The sequence below is a fragment of the Podarcis bocagei genome, assembly GCF_964188305.1.
Source record: "Podarcis bocagei genome assembly, chromosome: 16".
NCBI classification, from domain to species: Eukaryota; Metazoa; Chordata; class Lepidosauria; order Squamata; family Lacertidae; genus Podarcis; species Podarcis bocagei.
Genome location: NC_138142.1, coordinates 35,220,413 through 35,247,415, shown reverse-complemented (window position 1 = coordinate 35,247,415; position 27,003 = coordinate 35,220,413). Strand labels below are relative to the sequence as shown.

Here is a 27,003-nt window from a genome sequence, read left to right as displayed (position 1 = left end):
AAGTACCAGAACGGGTTACTTCTAGGTTTCAGCGGTCATGCAGAAGCGCTAAATTGCGCTTTGCACAGAAGTGGGGAATCGCAACCTGTGCGTGCGCAGACGCGGCGCTGTGGGTTGCGAACGCTGAAGGTTGTGAACATGCCTCCCACGTGGATCACTGTTCACAACCCGAGCGTCCACTGTAATAATAATGAAAACCACAAGGGAGTTTCTCTTGTCCTTGGGTCCTGCTTTCGGGCTTTCCCTTGTGGTGTACGGCTGACCACTGTGAGAAGAGGAGGCTGGATGAGCAGAGCTGCTGGCCTGATCCTGCAGCGAGAATCTATTTATGTTTAATGGCCATCCTGCCTAGGGCAGTTCCCTAGCGGACCAGGAGGACTTATCGGCGATGCAGGCGAGCCCTTTCCGATACAGAAGTTCTGTAGCTCAGCAGCGGAGCTCCTGCTTTGCACACAAGACTCCAGTTCCCCCCGGGGTCTCTCTGGTTAAGAGAGATTAAGCAGCAGGGCTTGGGAAAGACCTTTAGACAGAACAACCCCTGCCACCCAGCAGATGACAATCGAATTGGAGACTAAGGGCCTGGTCTTTGTTTCCTATGTCCTGCAAGCAACACAAGGATAGAACCCTCCGGCTGGCTGGGCAGAGAGCCACTCCGCCTACTCACTTGGGGTCGTGGGGTGGCCCAGTCTGATTGATCAGCTTGAACTCAGCAGCAAAGCCATTGGCCCGGGCGTACTCCAGGAGGCCACTGACTGGGTTGGAGTTCAGGTACTTAATCAGCTCGCCGACACCCTTAGCGCTCGCGGCTTTTGCCTCTTCCACAGTTGCAGGCTGGACACCAGGCACGTCCGCAGGCTGGTCGCCCTGGGCCTCTGTCTGAAAAAGTCGCCAAGGAAACAGAGAGAGAAAGAGGCTGATGAGGAGGCTAGAGCGAGGCCAGGGAGCGTGGCGCACAGAGGAGGCCGGGAGACCTGTCTCCGTTCTCATTTCCATGACATACTGAGCGTTTTCCATATTGTGATTTTACGTTGCGAACCGCCCCGAGATCTATGGGTATGGGGCGGTCTATACCTTTAAGAAACAAGAAACAACAAGGATACCTGTTCAGGTAAGGTGCTGGTGTCCCCAGTGAGGCCCCTCATGGCGGCCTCGGCGGCCATCTGCTTCGCTCCCTTCTTGCTGTTCGATACCACGGCAGGGAAGACGCGTTCGCCCACTTTCACGCAGTACTTGAACCTGATTGAAGGAAAAGGGGAAGACAGAGAGTTCATGGGCTTATTGAGACGGAAGGTAGATCACACAGAAAGTGGTTGCAGCAGGAAGGCAGGTGGGGCCTGGGTCATTTCCAGAACCCCCACTCCCTTTGAACAGAAAAAGGAGAGGAAGCCTGTCCCCCCCCCCAAAAAAAAACACAACACACCATGTTTCTTGATTTTAGTTCCTTTTAGACAGACAAGCCACTGGACAGAGCCAATATCTTCCTCTGCATTTTGTGCAGAGCCCTGCACACTGCTAAATACTATAACCTAAACCAAGCTAGTCAAATATTATAACCAAGACTGTCCCTCTTTGAGATAACTGCTGCTTTTTTGGGGGGGGGGGAACAAAGGCAAGGCTGATTCCAACCTACCTCAACCTGTGGCCCTCCAAAAATTGGGAGGCCTACAACTACCATCATCCACAACCTGTTTGCCACGCTAGCTGGCGCTGATGGGAGCTGGAGTACAAAACACCTGGAAGGCACCCGGTTGACGAAAGCTAGTTAGTGGGCTGGGTGCTCTCATAACCTTTGGCCTCCAAGTGTGGCTGAACTACAGTCCCCATCATCCCTCCTGCCCACGAGTCATGATGGCTAGAGCTGATAAGAACTGCGACACAGCCACATCTGGAGGGCCAAAGGCTTCCCACACCTGCCCTAGTGAATGAAGGGGCTCAGGAGAGGCAATTAAAAGAGATTACCGTATTTTTTGCTCTATAAGACTCACTTTTTCCCTCCTAAAAAGTAAGGGGAAATGTGTGTGTGTCTTATGGAGCGGATGCAGGCTGCGCAGCTATCCCAGAAGCCAGAACAGCAAGAGGGATTGCTGCTTTCGCTGCACAGCGATCCCTCTTGTTGTTCTGGCTTCTGAGATTCAGAATATTTTTTTTCTTGTTTTCCTCCTCCAAAAACTAGGTGCGTCTTATGGTCTGGTGCATCTTATAGAGCGAAAAATACGGTAAGTCAGGCCTCTTGAAGCAAGACCGCCAAGAATGTTTTTGATCTTTAGCAGTGAGCCCTGAGAGCTTTGTCTCTTGCACAGTCAAGAAACAGAACCGAGGGCAAAAAAACCAGAAGCATTTTTGTTAAGGATTGTAGGACAAGACCTGCCAAGAAAAATAAAGAACTTATTTATGTATGCTACAACAGCGGCAAGAGTCTTGTTGGCACAAGGATGGAAGAATCGAGGAAATCCCAACGAAAGAACGGTGGCAAGAAAAATTGATGAGCTATGCGGAATTGGCAAAACTGACATAAACTGCGTGAAAAGGACAACAGTGACTTCAAGGAAGAATGGGAACCTTCTACAAATTACTTTAAAAGACAACAAAATGATTTGGACTCCTTTGAATACAGCGCAAGGAGAAACAAGAGGTTTTCCCGGTGGTGACGATGTGCGTGCGCGAACATCCTCAGGGACTCTTGCAATAAATAAACAAGCCCTCCCTCCATCCTCACCCCCCCCAAAAAAAAAACAAAGGTGGTGCCTGTGTCCTGGTCTATTCCCCAGAGAGCAACAGCAGCCTAGGGCTTCGCCACGCTGTGAGCTTCACACGCTTCTGAACGCGAGTCGCGACCTACTTGGGATCGTGGGGAGGGCCGTCCTGAGAGAGCAGCTGGAACTCGCAGATGCTCCCCGACTTCTGTGCGTATTCCATCAGGGCGCTGACGGGGTTCTTCCCAGAAAGCACATTCAGCTGTTGCGTTGTAGACAAAGCCTCTGACTCTGTCTGCTCAGGCTGGAGAGGGAAGGAAGGAAGGAAGAGAGGAGGAAATAAAGAAAGGGTTGTACCAGGACGCTGCAGAGTGGGGCTCTTTCTGCTGTTTTGTTTCAGTATCTCTCTCACTGAAGCACCATGTTGGTTTGGCAACTCAGGGTGGGGGGGCACCAATGGGAAATTATCCTCCTGGTGCCCAGAAGAGGAAATAATAATAATAATAATAATAAATTTTATTTATACCCTGCCCTCCCCGGCCAGAGCCGGGCTCAGGGCGGCTAACACTAATAAAATTACAGTAAAAAACAAACAAACAAAAAAACCCCCACAATTTAAAATACAGGTTAAAATGCAATTTAAAATGCAAATGAAAGGATGGCTGTAAAAGCCAGCTGACCACCACCCTCAACAAAACTTCCACTGACCCCCAACTTCTCCCCAGAGGCAAAATTTTGGCTCACAGGGCTGCAGTTTCAGGCACCCTAGCCTGGGGGAGACCCTCCCCCACTGACTAGCCTGTTGTAGAACCCCAGGGGCTTGTGGATAATTTCCCAGGGGGTGGGGGAGAGACTACAGCAGGGGCGGGCAGACATCAGGCAAGACAGATCTATTTTGCTGTTTACTACAACCCCATGGTCTGCCTACCAGAGTCAGGTGCGAAGACCAACAGTGAAGAATTAAAAGGACAGGGTGCCTCGTGCTCATGACCTTAGGATCTATTTTCAACAGTACTGAACTCGGCTCAAAATCCTTTCACACCTGAGTCCATACCTGGCTAGCTTTCTTCATTTTTGCAGCCTAATTTAAGGAGGTGGGGGAAAATCATTTTGCTATGTATATATTTTTTTGACCAATTGAAACTTTTTATTGCACTAGTCGTAGGCTACGGCATCATTCAGAAGGAGAACAAAAAACAAACAAACCCAAAAAAACCCCCAAAACATAAAAATCATCAGGCACCACACATACAATAAAACCACAGTCACAGCTACTAAAATTATTTGTTGCATTAAATAGAATAGAATAGCAGAAGATTCTCAGGTAAAGGTAAAGGGACCCCTGCCCATTAGGTCCAGTTGTGGCTGACTCTGGGGTTGCAGCGCTCATCTCACTTTATTGGCCAAGGGAGCCGGTGTACAGCTTCCGGGTCATGTGGCCAGCAGGACTAAGCCGCTTCTAGTGAACCAGAGCAGCGCACGGAAACGCCATTTACCTTCCCGCCAGAGTGGCACCTATTTATCTACTTGCACTTTGACGTGCTTTCGAACTGCTAGGTTGGCAGGAGCCGGGACCGAGCAGCGGGAGCTCACGCCATCGCGGGGATTCGAACCGCCGACCTTCTGATCGGCAGGTCCTAGGCTCTGTGGTTTAACCCGCATCCCTTAGGATTCTCAGGTAAGTTGATTCTCAGGTAAGTTGTGCCAAATTAAATATCCGAATCCCCTTGTCATTTTGCTGTTGTTATCACTAAACAACACCCTTTCTGGGCTAACCTTGATGACTATGTTCTCCACTGACAGAGGCAGCATTCCCAACTATCGACTAAAAGGTAGGGATGCGTATGTGTGTATGTACCACAGTTTCTCAAGAAACATCAAAATGGTTTACAACAACCATTAAGAAACAAAAACCATACCCCCCTCCCCAAAAAAAACCCTAACACAGATCTACCACCTAATTATTACAGATCAACAACAAGTAGAAGAAGCTGGGCCACTTCCATTGTGAGAAAATAAATCGATATGGAAATCGGATTGTGGTGGAGCCGCTTTTCACAGAAATGGCAGCTCCAGAGAGCTCCACTTTCGGCCCCTGCCTGCTACAGGGGTGGGTGGGGAGCCGCTCTCACCAGTTCTGCTTCGCTGAGAGAACTGTCCTCATATAAGGATTTCTCCAGCTCCATGCCGTCCTCCCCTTCATGCTCGACTTCGCGCAAGAGGATCTTCATGGCGTGGGCGGCTGCTTCCTGCTTGGCCAACTTCTTGCTGCCTGCTTCCGCCGGGGGGAACCGGCGACCGTCGATCACCGCCTGGAATTTAAACCTTGACCAAAACACACAAGGCACAAAATGGTTAGGATGTGTGCTAATCAGTGAATCTGGCGTCATTATTTATCACATTTATGTCCAAGGAGCTTCAAGGCAGTGTATGTGCCCCTCACCCGACACCCAATTTATCCTCGCAGTGATAACCACACAGTTAGGCCTCGAGAGTGTGTGATTACCCAGTGGACGTCCCGGATGAGCAGGGATTTGAGCCTCGGCTTCTATGGTCCCAAGTCCGATGCTGACCACTACAGCACACTGGTTCTCCTTTCCAAGCCCTCTGCCTCGACAAATAGGTTTTGTTAGGAAGGGGTTATTGATGCGGGTGGCACTGTGGGTTAAACCACAGAGCCTAGGATTTGCCAATCAGAAGGCTGGCGGTTCGAATCCTCGCAACGGGGTGAGCTCCCATTGCTCGGTCCCTGCTCCTGCCAACCTAGCAGCTCGAAAGCACGTCAAAGTGCAAGTAGATTAATTGGAACCGCTCCGGCTGGAAGGTAAACGGCGTTTCCGTGCGCTGCTCTGGTTCGCCAGAAGTGGCTTAGTCATGCTGGCCACATGACCCGGAAGCTGTACGCTGGCTCCCTCGGCCAATAAAGCGAGATGAGCGCCGCAACCCCAGAGTTGGACACAACTGGACCTAATGGTCAGGGGTTTCTTTACGTTTTTTATTGGTGCAGCATTTACACCGGGGTGGCAGAACCAGCACTCGAGCATTGGCCATGCTGGCCAAGGCTGTGGGAAGCTGGGAGTCCCAATGAAAGCTGGAAGACCAGAGATGTCCCCCATCACGCCTTTAGTGAACTCCTTCCTCCTTGCCTGATCTGTGGGCACAGCAAAGATTGTGGGGCATGCTCTAAAAGCTTGCTAGCCAGCTAGGCCTCTCTGTTCTAAGGAGCAGAACCCTTAGAAGCCGCCCAGCCCTCTTCTCTGGTTGTGCTGACAAAGAGGATGCCAGGTGAATCATAGAATCGTAGAGTTGGAAGGGGCCCCCCAAAGCTCATCTAGCCCAACCCGCCGCAATGTAGGAATATCAACATGCGATTCCCCTGTCCAATCTGAAACCATACTGGACCCTGCTTTGAGAAGGTGCTAGCAGTTCTCTTTCAGGGAAGCTGGACTGCCATTACAGATTTTATCTTTGGAGGAAGCCCCACCCCACCCCAAAAACTAAAACTCCCAAGGAACCCAGTTTCAAACTGTGGCAGCACTACAAGGAAGACAAGGAAGAAAAAGGCCCAGTTTGATGGTGGCAGGTGCTTGTTGGGCATGGGTAGGCAAACTAAGGCCCGGGGGCCGGATGCGGCCCCAATCGCCTTCTCAATCCAGCCCACAGACAGTCCAGGAATCAGTGTGTTTTTATGTGAGTAGAATGTGTCCTTTTATTTAAAATGCATCTCTGGGTTATTTGTGGGGCATAGGAATTCATTCATTTCCCAAAAAAAACTATGGTCTGAGGGACAGTGGACCGGCCCCCTGCTGAAAAAGTTTGCTGACCCCTGTTGTTGGGGCTTGTACGGCCGAAGGTTGGGAGCCCAGCAGTAGGTGGCGCCACCCAATTCCTGCTTTGCCACAGTCACCCTCCCTGCTGAGATCTACAAGGGCAACACTGAGGCTAAGCGGGAGGAAGCCGACAGACGGGGCCATCCTCTGCAACAAATGAAAGAGGGGCAGGCAGGTGGGAGCTGGCTGAGGGGGCAGAATGAGATTAGCAGGGCAAAGCCCCATACATTTCAAGCGGACCAGCCTCCACTGGCCTGGGTAGCAACAGAGACTACAGAGCTAAATGCCCCCATAGCGGTTGCGGTTTCAAGCTCCCGGCTCCTTTGCTTGGGAAGAATCTGCTCTCATGGAAAAAAGTAGGCCAATTTTCCTGTCTAGCGGGTCTATTGATGTACCAGAGGGTGGCACACATACTCTGCTGGTGCCTAGAAAAGGCAAGGAGTGAGACAGAAAGAAAGAGACTCGTGTGTGTGTGTGTGTTTCTAAAAACACAGTGGCTATAAAGAGCAGCCAAGCAAGAACGTAAAAATAAAATCCAACCCACCCAACTGTTCAGAGCGATGCGCCAGAGGGAGGGAAGAGGAACGCTCCGGGTCCCCCCCCCCCCACATGGCAACAGATGCTCCCTGCCAGAAGCAGACAGCGTGGAACTCCTCCAGCCACACAGGAACTTATGGGGCATAATATTTGCCTAGTGCAAAACTACTAATTAGCCACACAGCGGGCTTACACCCCCCCCCCTTTGGAACTGCAGCTGAAGATTCGCTATTCTAAAGCCGAGGTGGAGGACCTCAGGCTTGGGGGCCCAAATGTCACCCTCCAGGCCTCTCTATCCGCCCCCCAGGACACTTCGCAGGCTGCATCCCCCTCCCCAGGCTGACCCACACACCCCCTTCCATGCACCCTCTTCAAGTGCTTTTGTCGGGACAGAATGTGCCTTTGAACTTCAACAACGCCTCTTGCTCGCCTGGATGATGTGGGTGGGAGGGTGTAGAAACGCCCCAATTTTTGCATGCCTTTTTCCTGCTTACTTTCACCTCTGGCTTCACCCACTGCTTGCACGTGGCCCCAGGAAGGCTGCCCGTGGTGGAATGTGGCCCCCTCAGGCTGAAAAAGAGATTCCCCACCCTCCGCTCTAAAGGGGAGCACAGAGCTCATGCCAGGCACCGCTTTTCAAATTTGGAAAGAGAGGGGGGGAGGAGAAATACATTCACCATGCAGGTGGTTTGGTTCTCCATTTCACTCTCGCTTAGCTGAGTCTTCCTCCTTCCCCCTGAGGCTTTCCCTGCCTGGCAGTGGGAGGCGATTCTTAAATTGCAAGTGGCTGTTTTGCAGGCCTGAAGAAAGAGATGTTGCAAGCAGAAACGAAACCTTCCTATTGCTGCCCATTCATGCTCGTTCCTCTGTCCTGCGCTCCCCAACTTCAGAGCCCTGAAGGTGGAAACCGATCGCCGCACACGATGATCAGGGTTTCAACACCAGCATCTCAGCGTTGTGTGGAGTTTTTAAAAGACGGCGAGTCCTTGCTCCACAGAGCTTACTAACTAAATTTAGACGGACTTGGGGCTGTGGGACATTATTAGATTATTCAGCAGAGACTGCTGTGTCATCACTCGAATTGTTAATATAAGATGAATGTGTTTTGTAAAAGAAAGAAAGAACGAACAGAGAGTCCTGCATTTTAAGTATTAAAACAGTCTTTCTTTCCTTTTTAAGGGAAGACTTGATATATATCTCAGCTGCCTGCTTATTAAGAGGCTTTTGTAACCTACGGGGCAGAGTAATACGCAAAAGCAGTTGTGAAAGGAAGAGGGGCAACACACAATCTTAAACCAGTTGCAATCACACTAGCATTTTAACCAAATCACATCTCTTGCTTTAAAGAAAACTGCTCTTTTTAATGTCTGCAGTGACTTGTACAAGCCGAGGCAAATGCATTGAAATGTAACCTGAGCAAAAGTAATCCCCTTCTCCTTTTGGAGAAAACTTTTCTTTTTAACATATTTGCCAATGACCTGCACAGTCCGAGACAAACGCATAAACACTGAGCAAGCACAATCCCCTTCCCCGGTAAGAACAACCCCCTCCCCAGAAAGCGCTCCCTCTCTCCTCTCTTACCGTGGCTCGTGTGACGGCCCGCTCTGCTTCAGCAAGACGAACTCACAATGTTGGTACGTGTACTGGGTGTATTCGATCAAGCCGCTGACGGGGTTCTTCTTCTGGCAGGCCATGAGCTTCTCCAAGGGAGTGCACAGGAAGGCCGTGTCGAACTGGGCCGCGTAGCTGGGGGAGAGCGGGGACTCCATGATGCACCGGGACTCCTCGTCCTGGTTGTTGATGGCATTCAGGTCCTCCGGGATGTCGTCGGTGGCCCACTTGCCGTTCTCAAAGTTGTCGTAGTTGGGGAACCAGTGGTACCGGGGCCGCTTGCGAGGAGGGGGGGCCGCCGCCCGGGGAGAGGAAGCGTCTCCCTGCTCCGCTGGCTCCGACGACACCTGCTGCCCGTTCTCGACGTTCTCCTCCTCACTCTCTAGAAGCGGCGGTGGCGGCGGTGGAGGAGGAGGCGGGGAAGGGGAAGGAAGAGGAGGAGCTGGCAAGCTGGCGGGCAGCTCCGGTTCCGCGCATGGGGTCGGAGGCTCGGGGTTCGCTTTTGGAGCAGGGGCGGCCATTTCCCTGACCTCTTCCGCCTTCTGCTTGTTCTGCATCCTCTTGCGCTTGTTGTCCGTGAGGGACCACTTGGGGGGGTTGGCGTTCTCCTTGCACACCTCCCCCAGCTTCTCCAAGGACAGCAGGGTGGAGTTCACATTCCGGGCCTTGGAGAGGCCGATGTTTTTGGCAAGGTCGTGCGCCGTCGAGTCCGCGACGCTGAACAGGTAGTTGCAGATCTTCTCCCTGACCTCGGCCATGGCGGCGGAATCAGGATAGTCCTCTGGGTCAGAGGCAGAGCTCTCTTCTCCTCCTCCAACCCCAGGAACTGGGAATCGGCCCTGGCCCCTCTGGCCGGCGGAGTTCCCTTCTCTCAACGCTCCCTGGGGCCTAGGGCTGTCTGCTAACCTCCACAACGGAGGGTGCTCCCCTATTTTGCACAACTGCCCCCGTGTAAGAAGCCTGTAGAGGTGATGATTGACCTCCTTCTTCTGCACTTCGAGTTTACGGGCAAGGCAGCGGGCAGATTCGGCCTCCCCAGGTCGGAGCTGCCCCAAGATCTCCAAGAGCCGCTGTTCAACTCCTTGGCCGGAGAGCGTCAGGTGCCGTAAGTCTGTGATGAGCCCGTCAACTTCCCTCCTTGAACTGCCGCTGTACCTCGGCCGGGGGGGCTGGGGAGGCTGCTTCTGCTCCTGCCAGCTACTGTTGCAGGGAAGCCTCCTGGCTGCGCCCCAACTGCTGTGCTGGGAGCTCTGGGGAGGTGAGAAGGCGCCTGGACCTCGGCGGTAGCCCTGGTACAGTTGGGGTCGCTGCGCCCGGGGCTGCCACAGCGGGGCTTCGCCGAGCTGCCCGTTTAGGAAGAGGACCTGCCGCTGCCGAAAATCCTCGCTTCCCTGCGACACAAGAGGACCGTTAAAGAAAGCTGGGTTAGAGAGGCTGCTATGTTTTGGGGGCACCTGATCTGAACCTCTGCCTCGAGTGACACCTCTGCTCATAGCGTGCTGCTGGGGCGCAGGGCTGGGGGCGGGCACATGGGCACCAGACGAGAGGCAGCTGCGGCTTGCTCTCACGGGGGCTGCTGCGCAGAGGCCTGGCAAAGAGAAAACAAGAGAACAGGGCACGTTTCAGACCTCGGATACACGCTCGGGGGAGCCGACGCAGTTCTACCGAAACCAGTCCCTCTGCCCCAGTTCCCAAAAGACAACACCTGACGACGGAAAGAGGCTCCCGTCAGATAGAGCGGAAGCCTCCTGTACAGCTGCTGAAGACCTGCGCTCCCTTATCAGAGGAGGACACTGGTTTAAGGCACTAAGGTCAGGGGAGATCTACAGATGGGATGGAGAACGAGTCTCCTAAACACGGTTGAACGCAAGGTATGTTCAGCTTGATTCAGGGTTTCTTGGGCAACCAAGGGAGAGTTGTGAGACTTTACTTCCCAGCACATAGTAAAAGAAATTCAGGGGGAAAGAACGGAAGCACTTCTTCCCATCAGTTCGGAGTTAAACTATGGAATCCACTCCCCCAGGTGGCAGTGATAGACAAATTCAGGGAGAATGAGGCCATCGGTGGGAGGCAGTTGCTGCAAACTGCAGGTGCAGAGCTTTGCTAATGCACTAGGTCCTGCTTGTGCGTCTCTCGTCGACATCTGTTCGGACACGGTGTGAACAAGATGCTGGACCAGGCACGCCACTCTGAGCTCTCCTCGTGTTCTCAAAAGGAAACCCACCCCATAGCCCACCTTTCCCTGTACAGCCATATTGCCTGCGTTTGTGGTGATATGGTTGGGGCCGGATTAAGAGTAGCTTCATAGCAGAATGGCAATTCCTAGGAGACCTTTAGAAAATAGTTAAGAGGAACAATCCTGGGGCAGAGTTAAGATTCCAGATGCCAGGATGAAAAACTTGCAAACCAAAATGACTGGGATTTCCCCCAGTCGATACATATGTGAGATTTATGTCATTAAACCCAGCTACAGATTGGGTTTGTCAGCAGAGTCTGTTTACATGGTTTCAGAGTCTATTTGGCTCAGTACAGCTGTAAAACTGACCACCACCTGGCCTTCAAAAGCCTTCTCTCCAAGAGGCAGATTTGGAAAAATCTATGACTGATGTTGGAGAGCCAAACTTTTTTTTAAAAAAAATAAAAACAACCACCTTGTTCTAACCCACAGAACCAACATAACAGTTACATCTTCCCTTCAGTCGATGAAAAAGAAATCCTTAAGAGGGGTAGCCATGTTAAGGCAATCCCAGCCGGGCCTATCCGAAAGCAAACGTCACTGAGTTCAACAGAACTTACTCCCAAGCAAGTGCTAGCAAGACTGCAGCCTGGCAAAGCAATCCTTTTACATTCCTAGATGTACAGGGTCACCCCACCAAGTTCACAGGGGCTTCGTCACCAGGAAAGCAGGTATAGTATTGTGGCTTCGGTATGTCACAGTACCCACACACAAAGAAAGAGACCTGTGGTGTTTTCAGACTCACAAATGTACTATGGTATGGAGCCATGGGATGGGTTATCTTTCTAGGCACCACAACTCTTTCTGCAGCAACCAAATTAAGTGTCTTCTGCTCTCTGGGAGAACAGGAAGTTGCCAGCTAGCTCAGTAATGCCTTGGTCCAGCTAGCTCAGTAATGCCTACACCGACTGGCAGTGGCTCTCTGGGGTTTTGAAGCCCACAGAGAGGGAGCTATATTCCTTTCCAGAATACCCTCTGTTCAAACTCTAACTACCTCAATCTCAGGAGCTACAAGGGAACAAGGAAGGCGGGGGGGGGTTGGTTGGCTGAGGGGTCACAGAGAGAATTCCAGGCATTTCAAGGGGAGGCAATTCGTAAAACAGGTATAGGTAAGGGAAATCGGATAGTCTTACCTCTTTTTGTTCCACGCTGGTAAGAACCAGGCATTGCATAGATAGCAAGAAACAAAAAAAGAGGGGGAAAGCTCTGCGAAGAGAAGGCCTTCCCCAGAACAAGGAGGGGGCAAGGCAAGAGGAAAAAGAGGAGGTGTGTGTCCCCCACACTATGAGAGACACAGACACCCGGGGGGGGGGGGTGGTAGGGAAGAAGGAAAGGCTCGCCACAAAGCAAGGACTCTGCAAGAATTACACAAACACCCCACTATCCTCCTCCCTTCTCTCTCCACAGTACAGCGGGCAGGCTGGATCACTCACTTAACATAACTGCCAGATAGGTTTCGCTTTCAATTCTCCGGAGGTCCAGCCTCCCTCTATGCTGTTCCGCCCAAGGAGTGTCTAGTTACAGACAGAGGGATGGGCCGGAGGTAAAGCCATTAGCTTTAGGTTGGGGGGGGCCAGAAACCGATGATGAGTGCTTCCTCCCCCTCTCTTGCAAGCTCATTGCAGCATTGCCTAGAAGTAAAAAAAGCCTAGAAAGGGAAAGCTCCACAGCCACTTACAGGAAAATACTTTTGGTTCCTTTTCATCACAGGCTGGTGGGAGGGACTGTTATCTGCTAGGCAGAAGGGAAAGCACTTACCAGAATCTCATGCTTCTCTAACTGGGAGATTCGTTCACTTCTAACTCTTCTTTCCTTTATCCCTTACCCAGAGCTGCCAGACCTCAACTCAGCCTTCTCTGCTCCAACACTGCAACCAAAGAGGCACCAGCTTCCTGCAGTTTGGGGTATCTTTCCACATCTCCTTAACAATACCTTTGGTCATTCCTAAACCAGCCTCAGTACTAAGTTCACACACCTCTATCTGCTTGTTTGTTTCGAAGGCTCCTGAGACACACAGGCATCTATCCGCAACAGCAACTGCCCATTTGCCTTCATGGAGTTGGCTCTTTTCAGCCATTGCTCACTGCTCAGCAATGTCCAGTACAGAGAGTATTGAGGAACCTGCCTAGTGAATGACTAGGTGAATGTATGAATGACTGCTCTGGCTTCACCTCCTATGGGTGCGTGTCATCTTGACAAATTACAATACACACAGCGCTACGATTCTCAGAACGGTTTAACAATCAATTCCTTTTCCCAGGGAACTCTGGGAGGGGAATATGGGTTTCCTAACCCTCAGCACCCCTAACAAACAACCGTTTCCCAGGATTCTTTAGGGAGAAGCCACAACTGTTTAAATAGTGCTTTCAATGTATGGTGCAGATGAGGCCTGGATATGACAGAAGAGAAAACTGAATGGAAGTGACCTGCGCCCCCTCCCTCCAACTACCTCCTCTTAACATAGCCATAGGCCAGTCCATCATGCCCTCCAGATATTTTGGACTACAACTCCCATAAGCCAGCATGCTGGGTTAACACACATAATTGATACCTACAGATCTCAGACAGCCAACAGAGCAGAGGCGCCAGGAGCCATCCTAGAACCCCAAGTGAGAAGCATTAAGCGATGCAGGCGCGTAGCTCAAAACCGGGTCAAGGGCAGGTTGCAAATGGCACAGCATAAACTTTCCTCCTCGGATTGGTTAACAGGCTCAGATAACCCGCTCGCCTCTCCAGGTGCAAAACGAGACATGCACATGGTGACTGTGGAAGAGCTCGCCAGGTCAGTTCAATGGGGGGGGGGCAGAACTGCACAGCTGTTGCATGGGCTGAGGAACAGTGGGAAGCACCTGGTTCATCTTTGGCAAAGAAGCCACCCGAAAGAATTAAAAAACAAAAACAAAACAGCACTAAATTGAGCACCACGCATTTGCGACATGAACGTGAAAGGATTTTAAAACCTTACAGCGAATAGCTCTATGGCCAATAAAGCACCCAATAACAACCAACACCGATGTGATATTATATACAGTGTCTGCCTTTCAGAGTGAAGTCACAAAGATCGTTGGGTATTCATGCATATTCTATAGGACTCATTCTTGTAAGTTATGAATACAGTTGTACCTCGGGTTAAGAACTTAATTCATTCTGAAGGTCTGTTCTTAACCTGAAACTGTTCTTAACCTGAAGCACCGCTTTAGCTAATGGGGCCTCCTGCTGCCGCCGCACCGCCGGAGCACGATTTCTGTTCTCATCCTGAAGCAAAATTCTTAACCTGAGGTATTATTTCTGGGTTAGTGAAGTCTGCAACCTGAAGTGTCTGTAACCTGAAGCGTCTGTAACCCGAGGTACCACTGTACATGGATCAAGAACCTTTGGGCCCTCTCCTCAATTCACCAAGGTTAAGATTCAAAGCCCACCAGTGCTCTGCCCCATTAAAACACAAGTTATTCCCCACCCCCCCCCAAAAAAATATATAGCAGCCTCAAGATACACTGGAAAGATTGGAGGCAGGTCTTTCCGGGAGGAAGGAAAGAGCTTAACTCTGGACCAGGTTAACTGAAAGGTGCCATTTACCACCACTGCCTGGTAAGGCATTAAGACGATTGATTTTGCCATAGCCTGATGATTATCTGCTTGTGGTAACACTGAGGTGGGCTTTCTCAGTGGTGGCACCAGTGTTGCTTAATGCTCTACCTGCGGAAATAAAGGAGGCCCCATCAAGCACTGGCCTTCTACCAGCTCTTGAACATACACTTGTTCAGACAAACACTTCCCCGCTTAAGACTCATGTTTTAATTGCGATGCTGCTTTGATGGGCTTGTTCACTATATAGTTTAATCGTGGATGTTTTAATGCAGCTGTTTTACAATGCATTCTAATTAATTGTGGGCAGCTGTGTCATTACTGGTTTTGTTGTCGTCGTTTCGCTGATGTCTTGTATCTTTTTGTGAACCACCTTGGTATTTTCTGCTTCAAATGAAAGGTGATGTATAAATTCTAACAACAACAACAACAACAACATTCTGGTTTCAGCCAGCAGCCTTCTCTCAGGCAGCTGTGACACATCAAAAGGAGATCTAAGCTTTTGCATGTGTTTGCATCATGTTCTTGAAACCAGCTAAGCATAAGTTGCGGGGGGGGGGGGGATCTAAGTTACAAAAGGGGAGGAATTCACACTCCCAGTTTGCCCCTACCCTCTTCTAACACCCAGGGGGCCTAAACAGGACCACAGAAACTTACCAGCCACAGTTCAACTCACCTGTCTAACCTGGCACTCTGAGAGCAGCCCCTCTGGCTCTGTTCAAACTGCCTGGTCACTTGAGCTGGGAAGGTGAAATTTCACCCCAGTGGCAGCTCTCACGCTGCGCTTTGCAACAAGGTTCAAGGGCGGTAACTTTATCCCAGAGGGAAAGTACGTGCCCAATATTCATGGCGTTGCCAAACATATTTCAATTATTTGGAGCCAACAACATCTCTTGTGGCAGCCAAGTCTGCAGTTCACACATATCCCATTTCCTGCCCGATTGAGAATACGCTTTGAAAAAGAAAGGGAAAAAAGCTTCCTTCTTTGGATTCTTAAATGAGGAAGGTCTCGGGCAGCATGGACACTGACTAAAGTGAAATGCACATCTCAACAACTTTCAAAGCCAAACTTAACAGTCTGCAAAATGTCGTAGCTGTTGACAGTAGCAGAGTCCAGAGGCTTTGTGCAAAATAAAATCAGCCATGCAAATAAGCCTACACACAACTACCCGGGAAGAACTCTCTCAAGGGCTCACAACTCTGTGGCAAAGATCTTGTGTTGCATCCTGAGGGTTCCAGGTTCCGTTCCCAACATCTGCAGTTAACAAAAAGGAATCACAGAACTGTAGAGTTGGGACTCAAAGGGTCATCTAATCCAACCCCCTGAAACGCACCAATAACGGGTCTGGCAGTCTTTGCTGAGAGCTGCTGCCTTCAAAGTGAGAGGCCAATTCTCTGACTCGGGATAGAGGCAACTATACCGTTCAGCTCTCTCTTTTAATGTGCATAATGAATGGGGCGCCTGCCGCAGGGCACTATCTCATCTCCAACGCTATTTAATTTCTATATGAAGCCGCTGGGAGCAGTCATTAGGAGTTTTGGGGCAAGGTGCCATCAGTATGCTGCTGACACTCGGCTCTATTTATCCAGGAGAGGCCATGCAAGCCCTAGAACCAGCGCCCTGGACGCAGTGGTGAGATGGGATGTGGAGAAACAAGCTGAGCTTGAATCTTGGCAAGGCGGAGGCACTGTGGGCGAAGGGTTCCCAGGTCCAAGCAATTGGTCCATTCTTTTCCTGAAGGAGCAGGTTCACAGTCTGGGGCTGCTTCTGGATCCAGCTTTGTCCCTGGAGGTCCAGGTAACATGAATGGCTAGAAGTGAATTTTACCAACTGCAACTGGTTATGACAGCTGCAACCTGGACTGGGGAAGCTGGGCCACAGTAGTTCAGGCACTGGTTACTTCAAAACTGGATGGCTGCAGTGAACTCTATGCAGGGCAATGCACGTGATCCAAAAGGTGCAGTTTGTTGCTTTATGGTCGCTGATAGGAGTGATGCCCTCCTGGGCGGCTTATGTAGCAGGACAGATACAGATTGCATGGTATTCCCACCATCCAGGAAATTAGCCTGGTCCTCTACTTAACATGGATAAAAGTTACTGACAACAATTATCCCACAAATTAAGATTGCAGGGGAGGGAAGATTGAGCTCACCGCCTCCCCACTTGACACAGCTATTCTCAACCACAGCAACAAACACTTGTGTTACATGCGGTGAGGCAATATCTTATTTATCTGTAACACATGCACAGAAACCAAAACAAGCATACATCAGATATTTAGTTGAAACTTGCTAGAATATAAATGACCCAGAAAAAGGGAAGGATCAGCACTTATGGCAGCTTCTGAAAAACATGAGTGGGCTGGGCTTGTTAATCTTCAGGCTGCCAGGCTTACGGAATTCACTGACTGTGGTTCGTGTCTCTTGAAAAAAATCATGATCAGTAATCCAAGGAACTTTGATTAGGAGAGAAATGAACCACAAGGGCTAGATAGTGCCTTACCGCACTGAGAAAAAAGATGGCCATGAGAAATCATGATATTCAAATGGAACCTCCATGTTCAGAAGCAGTCTACTTCTAAAAGGGTATTGCTGGGAGACTGACAGTGAGAGAAAGCTGTGGCTCTCCTGTCCTGCTTGTGGGCTTCCCTAGAGGCATCCGGAGGGCGCTATGACGGACTGAGGATGCTAGATTAGATTGCCCCTTGGGCCCAATCCACAAAGGCTCTTCTTAAATTATGATTGGCAAGTAGAGGGCCAAGTTCCATCTCCCCAAGCAGCATCTTGTTGCAGTGCAGTACCATGGTGTGGTGGTTGCTGCAGCAACAGGTCTTGCTACCAGCCTACTTAGGAGGACCGGGGGAAACCATCCTCCATCTTTCCCATGGAAAGCTCAGCGGAAGAGCACCTGCTCTGCATGCAGAAGGTCCCAGGTTCAATCCCCGCCATCTACAGGCGGCACTGGGCATGTGCCCTGCCTGAGACCCTGGAAAGCCACTGTTGCCTATCTGTGTAGACCAGTGTTTCTCAAACTTGGGTCTCCAGCTGTTTTCAGATTATAATTCCCTTCATCCCTGACCACTGGTCCTACTAGCTAGGGATGATGGGAGTTGTAGTCCAAAAACAGCTGGAGACCCAAGTTTGGGAAACACTGATGTAGACAATTCTGAGCTAGATGGATTACTGGCCTGACTTGGTGTAAGACAGATTCCCGTGTTCCTAGGCTCTCTGTGAATTGGCTTTCCTGTAAAACTGATGGTTGACCAGCTTCCTATACCAACAGTGTTTTTATTTTCCAGTATATTGTCTTTACTGTCTAAATGTGTTTTTTCCTGTGACTTTCTGTAACTGCTTAATGCTGCTATTGTTTTTTTGTGCTTGTTCTGTGTTAATATTTATTTAGCTTCTCTTGTACCAACAACAGACAGTGACGGCTATTGGGTTCCAAATAAATTAAATACCATGCTTTGGCCACATCAAGAGGCAGAAGTGCCTACCTACAGCTTCAAGCTGCTCTTACTCCCTGAAAGCCAAGAAACAAGCACGCACACATGTGCTTTTTAGCAGAGAAACTGCTGCATATGGTGTAGGGAAAAGGCAAGACAGCATAGCCTGAAAAATGCCTAGAAGTGTGGTCATCATTGCAACAACGATTTATACCCCACCTTTCAGGAAGCAATTCCTTCCATGATGGCTTACAAACAACATTAATGTCGCAAGACAATGATCAATGTGTAAAAAAGTTGTCCGGATCCTTGCAACAGAAAATTGGTGGTCAATACTTGTGTGAGGGGCAAAGGGAGCTGGGACAGGAGACAGATTTGCTGGCATGTACATATTAGTGGCTTAAAACACAGTGGGAGTAGTTCCTCCTGTGCTTCAAGTTGCCTTTTTTAAGCAGCTGTACACACCACTACCAGGTTTGTTTCCCCGTGCCTGCAACTCATGCACCCCAAACTGCTACTCAATGAAACTGCCAACTGCACATAGGCTGTCATCCGCACATGCACAAGAAATGTCTGAAAAGTATACACCTCAGCATAGCAATAGTTTATATATTCAAATCAGATGGGAAATGCATCAAGTAACAGTGTTTCTCAAGAAAGCGCAGGATACCTATGGACACCAGTGGTGGAAGAGCGCTGGATAGAAGTACCGGTAAGTGGCAATGTGTACGAAACCTTTGTCTGCCTCTGTGTTCTCACAGTACCTTTCCCACAGGACAGCCACTGGTAGACACAGGATTGCGGGGAGACTTCAAGGGGAGGGGTTAACACTGCATGCATTGGACTACAGCAAACACACCATGCTGTGGATTAATGTAAGCACAGGAGACACACTTTTTAATGTGTGCTTAGCCACTTTGGATTAATCTTTAGGAGGCAGATATAAACAAGTCAATGTAAACAATCGAAGATGCATACCACACAACCATCAATGAGATACGAAAGATCCAAGTCCACTATAGTGGAGCTCATAACAAAAATAAACTACTCAGAATTTATACAGAGCACTTTAAAATAATGCTCACAAACCCTTTAAGGTGGGCCAGGATGGTTATCATCCTATTGTGTGTGCATGCACTTAACCTTCACTGCTCCACTTTGCTGCAACATACTGAGACAACATCTGAACAGAGTACTTCCAGGTTCACAACCCAGGCTTTTCACCATTAAGCTACACTAGTTCTCTAACATAGCCTACATTCCTTTCCCAAACTACAGCTGATTTTGTTAGCAACTAATGCAAAGTGTTTAATGGGCAACTGCCCTGACCAGACCCACAGTACCCCCTTTTCCAATAAGGGCTGACTGCGTGTTTCTTCTGCGAAGCCTTCAACAAAGCAGAAAAACAACAACCCTCCCGATTTCCGGGGGTTGCTCCCTCTCCTAACAACTGACGTTCAAAGGTATACTGCTTCTCAACCCGGAGGTTCCATTTCACAGATCACGCTGCAATCCTATGCCCCTCTCCGACGCGGGAGTTAATTGCACCGAGCTCCGCGAAATTCACTTCCGAGTAGGCATGCAACTGGATCGGGCTCGTCAAGAGACAGGCAGGTTGCATGCATGGCGTTTCCTGGTGCAGTTCTACGGAGGGGCACTGGTGCAGCCCTAGAGGAGAGGGGGGAAAGGGGGCTCGAGAGAGGCTTGTGCGGCCCTTGTGAAAATGCATGGGAAACGGGGCGCTTCTTCCAGGTCGGTGGAAAGCAGGACTTTGCACACACACATGCACCCCCCCTCCGTGCCCCAATCCCCTTCCCAGCGAAGCTTGCCTTGGCCTGGCCTTACCTTACCTCCCCCCAAAAAACTACCCTGCGGGCACCGTCGACTGAAGCCGCCTCTATTGTGCAGGAGGGTCGCCGGCAAGGGCTGATGACGAAAGAACAGCAGCGCGGCGCCACCAAGCACGTGATACCGGGGGGGGGAACATGGGGAGTAGGAGGAAGTGAAGCCGGAGCCGCCTTCTTTGGAGAGGGCAGAAAACTCTCCGCCTCCACCCTTCGAAACCCTTTTGGCGGAAGAGAGGAGAGGAGGAAACCTCGGCGGAGCTTTCCCTAATCTCCCTCTTCCCAGGTACCGCCTCTTTGAAAAGGAGAGGGAAGGGAAATTCAAAGAGCAGCATGAGGCATGGTTTAAGTTCATAGCTGTTGCCTTTTTTAATGGAAATTCCCTTATTCCGAATAGGATTCCTCGCAAGAAAAGGGGAAAGTTGACAGCTATGTTTAAGTTGCTAACACCAGCCTCCACAGCTACATGCCTATAAAGAAACCTTCCCTGTTAAACACACGTGGTGATGATGAACGACACGGGTATAGATGGCTTTAGAAACGGATGGGACAAACTGAAATGGGAGTTTGGAGGGGGGCGTCTATCAAGGGCTATTTTTTTTATTTCTAAAAATAATGTGCGCCGTCTAGGGTTTGGAATCAGAAAACTGGAGCACTTGAGGGTTTACGTTCCTCGTTTAAACTGTGTGTACCCTACCATTGCATCAACTGAGTCTTAATTTAGCCAAATCCCTTGATGTCAGGGAATCTACTCTGGGCATAATACTTCGTTGGATACAATCCAATGCATTTAGGGTCAGGTTTCAAAATTAAATCAGGAACTGTTTTAACTCTTCCCCCCAAGTTACAATCTGCGAAGGTGCACTCTACACTTGGGGCAAGCCTACCTCTACCTTGGGGGGGGGGTCCCCTACCCCACATCGACACCAGAGAGCAACCCGTCCTCCTAGGGGCTCCGACTGGGACCTAGAGGGGATAAGCCCCTTGTAATGCTTGGGACAAATCCTGCCAACACCTGCAGTCTGGCCACGGAACCCAGAGAGCAGGACTTGTTGGAATGTAAGGGAGCAGCTTTTATGAATTTGTTTAAGAACATCAGAGGGGACCAGCTGGATCAAGTCAAAACCAAATCTTGGCCAATAATCCCTTCCCTGCAGCAGCCAACCTGGTGGTCCAGGCATAGAAAGCTGCCCTACGCTGAATCAGACCATTTGTCTGTCTTGCTCAATTCTGTGTCTACACTCGTGGTTCAAATAATAAATAAATAATTTCCTACTGACTACTTTGAAGTTGCTGAGGGGCTTGGCGAATTGCTTCACGCATGTTGTAACAATGTAATGTGCTATGCTAGATACTGTATGATTTTTAATGGCATTTTCTCCTTATATAATTGTATTTTAAGTCTATTCCACAGGATTCAAATTGCAATACAATATAAGAAATAACGAAGCCACGGAAACACAATTTAAAAGCAACTGTGAATATTTAATGGGATGGATCTGCCATCCTCCCAGACCACCTGAATGAAGTATGCGGACCACTGGTAGTCCATAGACCACAGTCTGCAAACTCCTGGTCGACACTGACTTGCAGTGGCTCTCCAGGATTTCAGACAGGGTTCTCTCCAAGCCTTACCTGAAGAAACCGGGGATTGAACCTGGAGCATTCACAATGCAAAACAGATTTTTCAACACTGAGCTGCAGCCCCTCCTTCTCTGGGAGGCACAATAAGCAGTGCCTTAATGGGCAATACAGTGGTACCTCGGGTTAAGTACTTAATTCGTCCCGGAGGTCCGTTCTTAACATGAAACTGTTCTTAACCTGAAGCACCACTTTAGCTAATGGGGCCTCCTGCTGCCGACGCGCCTCCGGAGCCCGATTTCTGTTCTTATCCTGAAGCAAAGTTCTTAACCTGAAGCACTATTTTTGGGTTAGCGGAGTGTGTAACCTGAAGTGTATGTAACCTGAAGCGTATGTAACCCGAGGTACCACTGTACCCTAATGCAAGGATGTCTTCCATTTCTTTTTCTTTCTTTTTTACACACACAAACACAGAGACACACAGCATCCTACATCAGTGCCGCAGAGGGCCCCTACAGCAATCAGAGGGCTGAACTAAGTTTGGAGATCTATCAGGATAGTCACAAACAGGGAATGAAGGCTATTCCTCTCTGCTGCTGCTGATCCCCAGCAGTGGGTCATCAGAGACTGCCTCTGAATGTGGAGGTTCCATTTGATTCAGTTAGCATAGTACAGACAGCCTTCATGTGTGCTTCATCCGCTTTTCCTTTCCACTGCCACCGTAGCCCCTCCACATCAAATTCCACACATTAATTAGGTGCCATATTTAAAACTACCCATTCGCACTCCAGTTTCCTTCTGGCACTCTGTAAAGATAACTGGTGCTACATGTGAAGCAGGTGCAATAAAAAGAAAGCTTCCCTCAAGAGGAATTGAGAGATCAATAGAATCATCACTGTATCCCATTACACACACTCTGCAGGTTGGTACAATTGAGGCTTGTAAGCAGCCACCTGCTGGTCTGCCCGTTATGAGGCAGAAGCCAATAATATAAAACATTCTAAAGTACAGCAGCCTTCGCCAACTTGGTGCCCTCCAGATTGGCGAAGCGCGTTTTTACAAGCGGTTGATGCACCTTTAAGCAGCATACACTGGAAGGCTTGGCAGCTGGACTACCAAAGTCATTTGCATGTTATTCACTTTGGATATCTTTGTCTAGCATTGCTGTTTTAGGAGGAAGCTTGGCTGGTTCCAAGGCACAGTGGCCTTGATGCATCTAGAACCAACACAGAATCTTAAGGCTCAGAGAGGGACCAACGAGTGAAACTCAAGGCGTGCTCCACAGCAAAACAAAACAAGCCACAGAGCTCTTCACCATTTAGCCCACTGAAAGCAGGAACAACTGAGGCACATGGCCAACACCAAGGGGGATTAGAGACTGCAGTCAGTATCTGTTTGGGAATCTCACACAAACCACTCAGAGTTCCTCAGAGAAAAAGCAAGATGGAGAAGAAAGTTCTAGCTGACACATGAGCAAGCCACCATGGAGAAAGGGTGTCTCCACCCCACACTGTGGTCCATGTCCAATCACACTGGGAAGTAACTCTGTAGGATTTCTCCCCCGATTCTCCTCTTCCACCATTTTATCTTGCTTGTTCACGCACCTCTTGCTCCGGCCAGAAAGGATAAGCAATCAGGAACATTTCAAGCTCTCCATATTCCTACCAGCCTACCTCCGAAGTGAAATGGAAATAGGAACAGAAAGCTACACATTTCAGCAACAGACGGAAAACCCCAAGGCTCTCCATGCAGTGGGATGAACACTGAGAACCAATCAGTCATTACTACCACCCTAGACTATTTATAGTCACCAGCAAAGAGGCCAGTCAAGTCCTCACCCAGGAGGAAGCAACACATAATAAGAGTTAACACATCCGAGAGGTGAGGGGAGACCTATTAAGCAAATGATTTTTGGTGAGCAACACACACTGAGATTCAGAGAGGAAGGTGGAAAGAAAAGGCACCCCCCTTTTTTGCTTTTAATGTTATTGCAGAGGCTGACAATTGGGAAAAGCAGCATGGATTCCAATTTCAATTAAGCTCTGATCTGCAGGCAGGCCTCTCTCATGAAGCACAGATAACTGCCTGCAGAAATGAAGGTGATTAAATCAAAATATACTGGGGTGGGGTAAGAGGGGGGCCATTAAAGAACAGGGGTGAGCATAGTATAGCTTTTCAGGGTATAACATTTCAACTGCACACATTTGCAATATATATATATGAACTACAGCAAGTGTGGTTGAACTACAGCTCCCTGCCTCCCCCCCTCCGCCTGTTAGACATACTTGCTAGGGCTGGTGGAAGCTTTATTTACTTTTAAACTTTTATCAGGCCCTTCCTCCCAAAGAAGCTCAGGGATACTCAGCAACAGCTGGAAGTCCAAATGTTCCCCACTCCTGAACTGCAGCCTGATTAAATCATGCATGTCTGCACCACTCTTTCATTTTGAACAGTTTACTGCGGCTCACTCAGCCTTGCATTTAAGCGCTGGCCTGACAGCCAGCGGCAATAAGGAATTCCATGCAGGCAGATGAGCTGGTTGGCAGAGAAAGACTGGAAGGCTCTGTTCCTCTCCAGAGCCCAGCACAGAAACCAAGTGGACCACCACACACCAAGCCCCCAGCGCAGAAGTGAAACATTTCGCTGTGAGAGCGATGGAGTTCTCTGTCACTCTTTGCCAGCCCCATGCATGTTACTAACTTTGGCGGGCTGGATTTGCTAGTCACAAAAGGGGCAAGTCGGGCATGGACCACTGGACATCTTATTTCACACTACGCTGGCTTTAGAGATTTCACCAGGTACCTCCTGTGGAATTCCATGCAAACATCAGCAACCATAACTTTTACTTTTTAAAGTCCAGCTGCTTGCAAAGTTGAATTCTGCAGCCAGTACCACAGTCTGTACTCTCAAAGAAATATGGGGCACACAGTCTGTATTAGAACTGTTTGAAGGCTCCAATACACTGCATTCTGTCCCCCATCAGCATTAAGATCATCTCTTTCTAGTCAACCACAGTTAAGCATCATGTGGGCACTGATGCTAACCATACTGAACAGCAACAAGAAAACATATTGCTTTCAAGTCATGACCCAATAATAAGTATATCCCTTCCTTCAAAATAAAAGGACACCTTGTATTTAACAGTTCATCTGGTTGCATAGGCAACCTGGAATTCCATACAGGAAAGTGATCAGGTTGGAAATGAAGGGACATGTCACTCCATTCCTCCTCCTCCAGCCTTTGTGGTTCCTATGCATAGAGGAAAGAAAATATTTTCCTCTGCAACCATATTGGAAAGGCAGCGGGCTGGCAGAGGGGAGGACTGGGTGAACCATCCTACTCCAACATCCCACTTGATAGAAGTCTGTCTTTTTCTTCCTTTCCTTCTTTCTAAAACCACCCTAGCAGCACAATTGTAACTCCATCTAATCAGAAGCAAAGCCTCTTTAATTCATTGGGGCCAGTTCCATAGTAGATGGGGTTAGGGCTCAAGCCTAAGAGGCTAGTGGCCTGCAATTCCATGCTTCCTGAGGAGACCATTAAGGTTTCTGAGGTTAGTGAGCAGCCCCAGGTTTTAAACCATCTCCTTTCCATTTTCTCTAGAGTGAGGTGTGGGGAGAAAGGCATGCAACACCCACCCCACTCTCAACTGCAGCTTTCTTCTCATTTTATCTGCAGCGCCGAGCGCTGAGGTATAATGAGCAGGGGGCAGTTAAGGTGGAAAGGAGGACAGCAATACTCATGGGGAAGATCCACACCAGGCATAAGCAAACTCGGCCCTCCAGATGTTTTGGGACTAAAACTCCCATGATCCCTAGCTAACAGGACCAGTGGTCAGGGATGATGGGAGTTGTAGTCCCAAAACATCTGGAGGGCCAAGTCTGCCTATGCCTGATCCACACCTTGCATTTGTGAAGAGGCTGCATCCTAATGTTTTAATGTTGTATCTTAATCTTTTAAACTGCATTTTAATCAACTTGTTTTTATTATTGGTTGTTAGCCGCCCTGAGCCTGGTCTTGGTTGGGGAGGGTGGGGTATAAATAAAAAATTATTATTATTATTATTTAAAGCACACCCAATGCACATTTAAAGAGCACAGGACTCCCAACAGTCCTGGGAACCATAGTTTCCCCTCACAGGTCTACAATTCCCAGTACCCGTCACAAACTACCATTCCTGGGGTTATTTGGTGGGGGTTTTTTTGTCATGTGCTTTAAATGGTGTGGCTCTGCCCTTGAATAGCGCAACCCTGCGTGTGTACACTCGGAAGTCAGACCCACTGAATTCAGGATTGCAAGCTAACTAACTGTGCAATTCCCCACATGAGCAAGCCTCACGGGGCTGCGCTCCCAGGTTAAGCGTGCACAGGATCCGCTGGCTGCATTTCTCTGCAGGGCCCCGATCCCCCCCCCCCCAAAAAAATAAGGAAGCGCGAGGCAGACAAGAGATGGCAACGCGAGACAACCCCTCCCGCCCCTTTCCCTGCCTCTCTCATCGCCCACCCACCTCTCCCATCCTCTCCTCTTGTGCAACGCGAACCTCCGCCTTCCCCGCCCCTTTGGCTTACTGCGCGCATCGTCGCTTAAGACGCAGAGAACACCGGCTCGCAGTTGGCGCGCATGCGCGAAGCAGAACGCCGCCGAGTCTATCGGGGAAAAAGCGGCGCACTGCTCGCCTGGTAAAGGGGGGCGGGGAAAGCGTCGCTCGGCCGCGCATGCGCGCCGGGCGCCAGCTCCCTCTCACAGCAGGGCAGTGCGCACGCGCGGAGCGAAGCGCCGCTTTCCCGCCCAGCGCCCGCCGCTTTCCCCCTCCCGCGCTCTCCTCCCGCTCCTTTTCTCTCAGCCGGAGGCTTCTCGGAGGCTCCTTACCCGCTCGGCCGCTTCCGTCCCGGAGCTCGGCCGCCCCTCAGCGGCGACTGTTGGGCCCGCCGCGAACTGCCCCCCTCAGCGGTCCGCTTTCTCCTTTTTTCTGCTCAGCGCCGCCGTGCTGGGCGCAGAGTGGTGCCGTCACGCGAGGCGCGACCGGCGGCGGATGCAGCGACGTCACGTGACCCGGGCTTGCCCTGGCGTCACGTGACAGGCCCTTCACCTAGGTAGGGGAAGCTGTCTTCGCTGGCTGTGCGTATGAGAGAGAAACCTCCATAGTCAGAGGCAGTGTACCTTTGTGAAAGGCAGGAGAGCGACAGAGCAGGAGCCATTTTTTAAAAATGTATTTTTAATTTTATTTATAAATCTCCCCCGTCCAAGGATTCTCAAAAGGGCTCACATGCCATTGTATCTAAACTGTAGTCGTACTTTAGAACCTTTGAAAGCAATGGACAGGGTTAATTTAGGCGCAGTAATTTCAGTGGGTGTAGGGAGTCTTCTGTTCTCATGAGGTGGCCAAAGGATTGGAGCCTCAGCTTCAGGATCTGTCCTTCCAGTGAGCACTCAGGGCTGATTTCCTTCAGAATGGAGAGTCCCATGGACTGCAAGAAGATCAAACCTATTCATTCTGAAGGAAATCAGCCCTGAGTGCTCACTGGAAGGACAGATCCTGAAGCTGAGGCTCCAATACTTTGGCCACCTCATGAGAAGAGAAGACTCCCTGGAAAAGACCCTGATGCTGGGAAAGATGGAGGGCATAAGGAGAAGGGGACG

General features: G+C 49.8%; 1 protein-coding gene across 7 annotated transcripts in view; it reads right to left on the bottom strand.

Annotated features, from left to right (window-relative positions):
- The window catches only part of ADAR (adenosine deaminase RNA specific), a 38,046-nt gene extending 11,677 nt beyond the window's left edge, over positions 1-26,369 (bottom strand). Inside the window, exons 1-6 of one of the 7 annotated variants that reach the window (XM_081173470.1) lie at positions 26,233-26,369; positions 8,642-10,259; positions 4,826-5,018; positions 2,840-2,997; positions 1,101-1,236; positions 665-876 (exon numbers count right to left, since the gene is read on the bottom strand). In XM_081173470.1, coding sequence (XP_081029596.1) covers positions 665-876; positions 1,101-1,236; positions 2,840-2,997; positions 4,826-5,018; positions 8,642-10,164 — 2,222 coding nt within the window. In that variant the 5' untranslated portion in view covers positions 10,165-10,259; positions 26,233-26,369. Of the gene's footprint in view, positions 1-664; positions 877-1,100; positions 1,237-2,839; positions 2,998-4,825; positions 5,019-8,641; positions 10,260-12,040; positions 12,466-19,783; positions 19,889-25,931; positions 25,951-26,232 lie in introns of those variants that run through there. The other 6 variants (XM_081173471.1, XM_081173469.1, XM_081173466.1 and 3 more) reach the window with 6 other exon arrangements.
- Between the last annotated feature and the right edge of the window lie 634 nt (positions 26,370-27,003).